Here is a 7,226-nt window from a genome sequence, read left to right on the forward strand (position 1 = left end):
CAATCGATAAAGGAGAGTACAACTATTAAGATTTTAACAGTTTGAAAGTACCAGGAAGAAAGATCATTAACAGTGATAAATTAAAATGTCCTTATTTGAGAGTAACTCCAGCAAAGGGATAGAGGGGACAAGGGAGGTTCAAACTGTTAGATATTTTGTTTTTTGGTTGTTTGTTTATTTCTTTCCTAATTGATTGGGCCATGTAGGGAATGGGTTTTGCCCGAGGTGGTGTAAGGTAATATTTATACTCATTACTTCAATAATAAAATACCAAAATTTAACCCAAAAAAATAGTGTTTGATCAAATTTTTTAAAAGTATTTTTAAGTGTATTTTTCTCGAAAGTGTTTTCCAGAAAATTGTTGTTAAGGAAAAGCTATTTTTTTTAGCTTTTGAAAAATAACTTTTATTATTTTTCAAAAACACTTATTTTCTCCGAAAATTTGGCGAAGCACCTTACTTTTTAAAAATAAGCACTCATGAAAAAAAAAAAAAAGCTTGGCCGATGACCACGAAAGAAACTAGCATGACTCTAACTAAGAAGTGAAGTGAAGCAAGAAAATAATAAATTCAAATAAAAATATATAGACCTAAATATAAGTATACACAAGAAACTAATAGCTTGCTCGGTTAAGATTTTGAGAAGTTAAAAGTGTTTTTATTCAAAATAATATTTATTTTAAAAAGTTCAGATATTTGATCAAATCTTAATATAAAAAAAGTAAATATTTTAAATAGTAGCAACAAAAGTCTTCTTCTAAATCACTTTTAGAATTTAGGTCAAGCACAAGTTATTTTAGTATTTATATATAAAAAAAATGATTAATCAAATGCAAACACTACTCACCAAAAGTATTTTTTGGAGAATCCAAAAAATTTATGATAAAAATACTTTTTCAAATAACAAATATTGAAAGTTTGGCCAAACTAGCTATAAAGATATATCATTGAAATGTTTATTTATAATATTTAACTTCTAAATGATCCTTATATCATGTAGAATAAGATTCAACGTTACAAGTTTAGTTTTCTGTTTTCCTATGAAATATCTGAACCAAATAAACTAGGATGATACAAAAAATTTACCATAACATATAACCTTTGTGATTTTTCAATACTAGACAGGTAATATACTTGCATACATTTTCAAAACTTGGTATGGACTATTTGCCTCTCCTTCTCCTTCTCATATACTAATGGTTATGTTATGCACTATATAACATTTAGTTACAACTTTACATACATATACAATTAGAAAACTAAACCAAAGGGTCACTGAAGACATTTATACAACAGGAACTTTGCAGCAAATATCAAAGATATCTTCCATGGGAGCATGGTCACCGGTCCCTTCATCTTTCCATGCGTACAACAACTGCTTCCCTCTGAACAGAAACATCCCTCCCTGATATCAACATACAAACGAATATTACTATCTCTCACACACACCAAGGGCCCTACAGAAATTATGATTATACGGGTGTCAAATGAGGGGGTTGGACTACATTTGAGTCAAAATGATATATGGTTGGATCACAACCCGCTCAATAGTTTCTTGGGTCAAGATGACCCGATCAACTTAGACTATACAATAGGTCATAACCCCAAGCCGTCCAAAGTCAAATTTATGCTTCATTTGTTTTTTTATAATTTGTTTAATCACTTATCATGGCAATATCAAACAAATCAAACTCAAAAAGGCTTGATTTCTATGTTTGATAAGCATTTTTATGGGTCAATTTGTGCTTCATATGCAAGCCTAAATTGGTCCAATCTTTTACATCAGCCAACTTTGGCGACATATATATGAAGTCCAAATTGTCCTAAGATTTTGAATGAGCTAACTTGGGCTATGCCCAAAACGACCTGTCAACTAACATATATCCAGTCCAACCGGCTCACGTCTGGATGAGTTGGATGGGTTATATTTACATGGGCTAAACATAACACCTCTAGTTCATGAACAACAATGTAACAGTAGAAGGAAGAGCTTAAACCTGCTGCAAGACACCACTTCTGTCATCAGGGGTGGCTTCAATAGTGTAGTTCTTTGTAGCTTCCCGCAGTTCATTGAATCTAGAGAGAACTTTAGCCTGTCAAGTAAAGGGAAAAAAATAGTTAAAGATCAAGTCATTCTCATGGAGCAGAATGATCATTTTTATGAGGGGAAACTCCTTGAGATCATTACACTAGCTGGGTTGAAAAATGTGCGTCCAATGCCATAATAAAGGCTTAGAACATCGTATGCCTGAGATACAAGGGAAGTGTCAAAATCTTCTAGAAAAAAATGTCAAAGGCAAAATGAAGCATTTGCGTAGTTGTGGAGATAGACAGATACTAACCCTGCGGTCCGGATCAGCATACAAGCAATCCAATGGAAATGGTAACTGGACACAAATATGAAGCAAAAAGAATCAGCTCAGTATCCTTAAAAGATACAATCAAGTTGTTGACAGCATGATCAGTTCACAGTTTAAATTATGAAGTATGCGACAGGACTAAACAACTTTGGGTCACCTCAATGAATCCTCAATTTTTATTCCACCCTATTGAACCAGTTTCCTTCTGTTGTCAACGAGTTGGTCTCATAAGACAAATTTATCCCAACTTAATGTATGTCTACAACACCAGCCTAATGTAAGTGTACCAAAATCACTAAGCTTACTCCCAATTAGTTGGCATAGAACTTTATGAAATCCAAATTAAGAAAGCAATTGAAAATACTCTATAATTATGTTCTTTGATTCCAAAATCAGAACTATTTCAATGGATCAGTACTGCAGCTTATAAATTAAGGCTAGATCTGCCATGCATCAGATGGAGCCAGGCAGCCTCTGGATTATTGGAGTTCAACATAAATGCATCCTTACCATACCAGATGTCACTTATAGAGGCGAAACATATTAACAGAGCATAGAACATGATATATCTCTTGTTTTTTCTCCCAATTTCATAACCATTTCCATTATTGGTTATGTGACAGCATAATGAAATCAAACAGTGCCCCATACAACATGAAGTCTAAAGTCATTGTGTTACTTAAGCACAATTTTTGAGATATATTTACTAGACCTCCTTATGTAATTCCTTTGTAAGGAAATCAACTTTCCATTCTAGTCCAGATTCCGCGATAAACACCAATATTTGGAGACCTTACCTTATTAAACATCAAGGACATATCACAAATGAAAAGTCACTATGTATGTTGTGGGACATCCGTTTTTTTGCTTAAACAAACATAAAGCAAAATGCCAAACACAGAACAAAAGAAGGATTTCAAGTCCCTGGATTAATTCCCAACCCTTATTCTTCTTTTATTGTTTAAATTATATATTAACAAAACTCCAATTTCAATTGGCATTTTTCAGTAGTACATTTTAAACTTTTAACATGTCATTATCAAACCTCTAATATTAGTCCACATTATCATTGAGCACACACATTTAGGCTTTATTTTTAAGGAACATGCCTTTATTTCAAATATTTTGGAAAACCTTCAAAGTCAAGGAGTGAACTCAAGGTTCTATTACTTTTGACAGTAATAAAATTACCCTGCTCCGTCATGCGAGATTAAGAAAAGGGAAAGTTGAAAAATGCATTGTGATATATAAACAACTATAATAAGTCTTGTCTTTTTTATCCGTCGTGTCGGGACCAGCTTGTATGCTCCTCGACATAGTTCTCGATATTTTTACTGGTATATAAATCTGCGATAAGGTAAAAATACTCCTGGAAAAACAACAGGTTCAAAATCAACATACTAACAAGACTAGACTTATCCTCAACTAGTAAATCTCATATTTTCAATTAAGTTTGCATTGGTTCCAAGAAATTATCGGTCTTTCAGAAAACTTCCTTCCATGTGATTTTAGGTCAGCCTAGTTCTCTTTCAACACCTTCCATCACCATAGTTTCACATCTGCGGTCCGATGCAGCTAGGTCAACGAAAGACATAATCAAACCATCTCAAACAACCTTCTCTCATTTTATTCTCAATACGTGTTACTTGCACCTTTTGGTTAATAACTTAATAAGGCCGTTTTTACTCTTACTTAATCTTGCATGACCATGTCCATCTTCTTGTTCACATCTCTACAACACTCATCTTGTGAATATGCTGGACTTTAGTGACCCAACATTCACTACCATATAACATTGTCGGTCTTGGAAATGTCCTGTAGTACTTACCTTTCACTTTGGTAGACATCCTCCAATCACATAATAGCCTAGAAGTAGTCTTCCTTTTCAACAACACACACGATGTAATTCATAAGTGGGGTTTGCAAAGGGTAGAGTGTACGCAGACCTTTATCCCTCCACAAGGTATAGAGGTTTTTTTCGAAAGACCCTCGGCTCAGTAGTTTTCCTTTTCAACCATCTAATACTCTATGAGTAACGTTCATCTGCCATTCCATCCTTGACTTCTCGTGAAACAAGCCTAGATATCTAAACATTTTGGCACCACAATCTCGCCTAGCCTCATCTCACCTTTGCTCTTCTCATGCAGACTAAACTTGTAGTGCATGTGTTCAATCTTACTTCTATTCGTCCTAAAACCCGTACTCTCTAAGTGTTTTTCCATTAATCAAGCTTTTAGTTGACATCCTTGCTGGTTTCAGCAATTAACACTATTGTTGGCAAATAGCTTACCCCATAGAACCATCTTGTATTTTGTTGGTTAGCTCATTCATAACTAGGGTAAACAAGTAGGGACTCAGTATCGACCTCTGTTATAGACCCAATATTATAGGAACTTTTTTTGTATCTCCTACTACTATTTTCACGCTAGTAACAACTTCTATATACATGTCCTTTATGGCATTAATATATTTAATAAGGACTAATCTTTTTCCATCACCCAGCAAATGACCAAAGGACCTTTCATGGTACTTTATCATATGTTTTCCCTCTATCAATGAACGCCATGTGCAGATCTTTCTTCTTTTCACGATAAATCTTCATCAATCTTCTTAGCAGGAATAGCTTTTGTTGTAGATCTACCATGTATAAACCCAAATTGGTCCTCTGTTTAGAGCATAAAAACTACATCTAAGTATTAAATTCAAGCAAACTTCTTCCAAATCAGAATAGAGGCAGATTCAGACAAACACTATCAAATTTCAACCGACGACAAATAGTTCTATGCTTACAAACTACTTTCTTGCAAAAACCACATTTTGACATTTCTTGAATCAATTAAGGTGGTGTTTGTTTGTGTTCTCTACTTGCAAATAAAGAGATTTAAGCTTGCAAGTTAGCTTTTATTCGTGAAATTGAGAACACAATTGAAACTTGAACTTGAGTATATTTTTTCAAGTTGAAGGTGTATTTCGAGTAAGTTTTCACAAATGTTCACTTCCACTCATGAATCTTCAACCTTAAATGCAACAATTCAAAAAAAAAAATCAACTTCAAATTTATATATGTTTCTGAAGGAACCCTAAGTTCATGGAGCCAAGTGAGCCAGAAGTTTGTGATATGGACATGACAGAAAATGCAATACAGAGTAAGACCTTGACTAGCTTATTTGAAACAATTAGAAATAATAAGTCAAAGAACTAAATCATTCAAATTAACAATCAAGGTGAAGTGAAGATACCCTTTCAGCAAGAATACGTGCTTTGTTAGGAGCACCAACACCAACTGCAATTAGCTTTACACCAGCAGAATCAAATTTCTCCTTTGTCTCTTTGAGTGCTTTAGCAAGTTCCCAGCTAACAAACAGCAATGCATATCGAACAAGGATATCAAAAACATATATTGTGGATAAAACACCAAAACCAAAAAGTCTTGAACGCAAAGGGCGTCACAATTTACCAGCAAGGACAGCCAAAATGCCTCAGAAGTGCAACAACAGCTACTCCCTGGTGAAGCAAACAACCCAATAACAAAATCTTAAATTAGAGTAATAAACTACAGGATAACATAGTCAAAAGCCCTATTTTTTTTCCATTTAAAATCATATATCCGCCACCAAATTACTTGCCTAAAGTTTCTAATTTCCCCTCCCCTATTAAGTAATTTTCCATTTTTTTTTCTTCTTCTGTATTGTTTCAGTCAACCTGGGCAGACCTTAAATTAAGTAAGAAATGCTTTTTCTTTAGCCATTCATGAATTTACACATCAAAACAAATTCTTGGGAAGAAGAAAAAAAAATCCCCAAAATAGGAAATGGCGATACCTCATTTTGATCCCAAAGGTCCTCAAACTTGACGGACTGACCAGTAGCAGTGAAAATTGTAACATCTGCGAGGAGATCACCAATGTCTTGAGGAAAGGCAGCGGTGGAAGAAGAAGCTTTAGGCACAAAACTAGAAATTCGTTTTGGTTTAGTAGCATTGAGAGAAGTAGCAGAGGATGAGAAAGGGTGAAGAAACTTGAAGGAGTTGGGAGTGGAAGAGAAGGAACAAAAAGAAGGAAACTTTGTAAGTGTTAGGCTACTCTGCTGCAGAGATGCCATGGCTGCCATTTTTTTCTTTCACTTTGGGTTGAATGGAAGAATTATTTTTTTCTAATTTTTGTGTGGTTAGTGCAGCTGTTTAATTGGCAACACTGATCAAAATATGACCATCCATTTTTATTTTATTTTTCATTTATACAGAATATTTCATCTATTTAATTTTTAAGGTGAAATTTATCTCACTGAACTGCTGTCATCAAAATAAGTCATAAAATACTCTGTTCATGCTATTATTATATCTACACCCAAAATCCAAAACCCCAAAGGGCAAGAGAATAACTTCTTTTTCTATGAAAAAGTGAATCAAATTAATTTCATTCGGTTTGATTTATTAAATTTCGGTTCAATTTAATTTAGTATGATTTGATATTTTTAAAATGATTTTTAATGTTATTAAAAAAATAAAATGAGGACTAAATCAAAGTATAAAACACTTAAAAATTTAAAACTATTTTAAGTGATTACATGTCATCATCATGAAACACTTATTGTGTGAAAAGATCATTATTTTTGTTAAGAACATTGTGCATTCAACTACTGCTCAATGAAAATAAAGAAGAAATGGATTCCTTTACATGACGGACATCAGCAAAAATATATTTGTGTAACGATCTTTTTAGTTATTTTGTAAATTTTATTGATTTTTTTATTTTTAACCCTTTTAGTAATTTTTATAAATAATTTATAACTTATTGAAATGATGACATGATTTTTAAATTATATAAAAAATTATTTTGTTGCTAATAATAATGAGAAGAAAAGAGGAT

General features: G+C 33.3%; 1 protein-coding gene across 1 annotated transcript; it reads right to left on the reverse strand.

The window, feature by feature from the left end:
* Window positions 1-1,058: 1,058 nt before the first annotated feature.
* On the reverse strand, window positions 1,059-6,551 carry LOC129874462 (uncharacterized). The gene is made up of 7 exons (XM_055949747.1): window positions 6,181-6,551; window positions 5,817-5,863; window positions 5,599-5,713; window positions 2,342-2,386; window positions 2,188-2,247; window positions 1,997-2,092; window positions 1,059-1,404 (listed from the first exon to the last, which is right to left on the reverse strand). The coding sequence occupies exons 1-7, from the start codon at window positions 6,466-6,468 to the stop codon at window positions 1,285-1,287; spliced, it is 771 nt and encodes a 256-aa protein (XP_055805722.1). The 5' UTR covers window positions 6,469-6,551; the 3' UTR covers window positions 1,059-1,284.
* Window positions 6,552-7,226: the final 675 nt, after the last annotated feature.

Source organism: Solanum dulcamara, chromosome 11 (genome assembly GCF_947179165.1).
Source record: "Solanum dulcamara chromosome 11, daSolDulc1.2, whole genome shotgun sequence".
Lineage (NCBI taxonomy): Eukaryota > Viridiplantae > Streptophyta > Magnoliopsida > Solanales > Solanaceae > Solanum > Solanum dulcamara.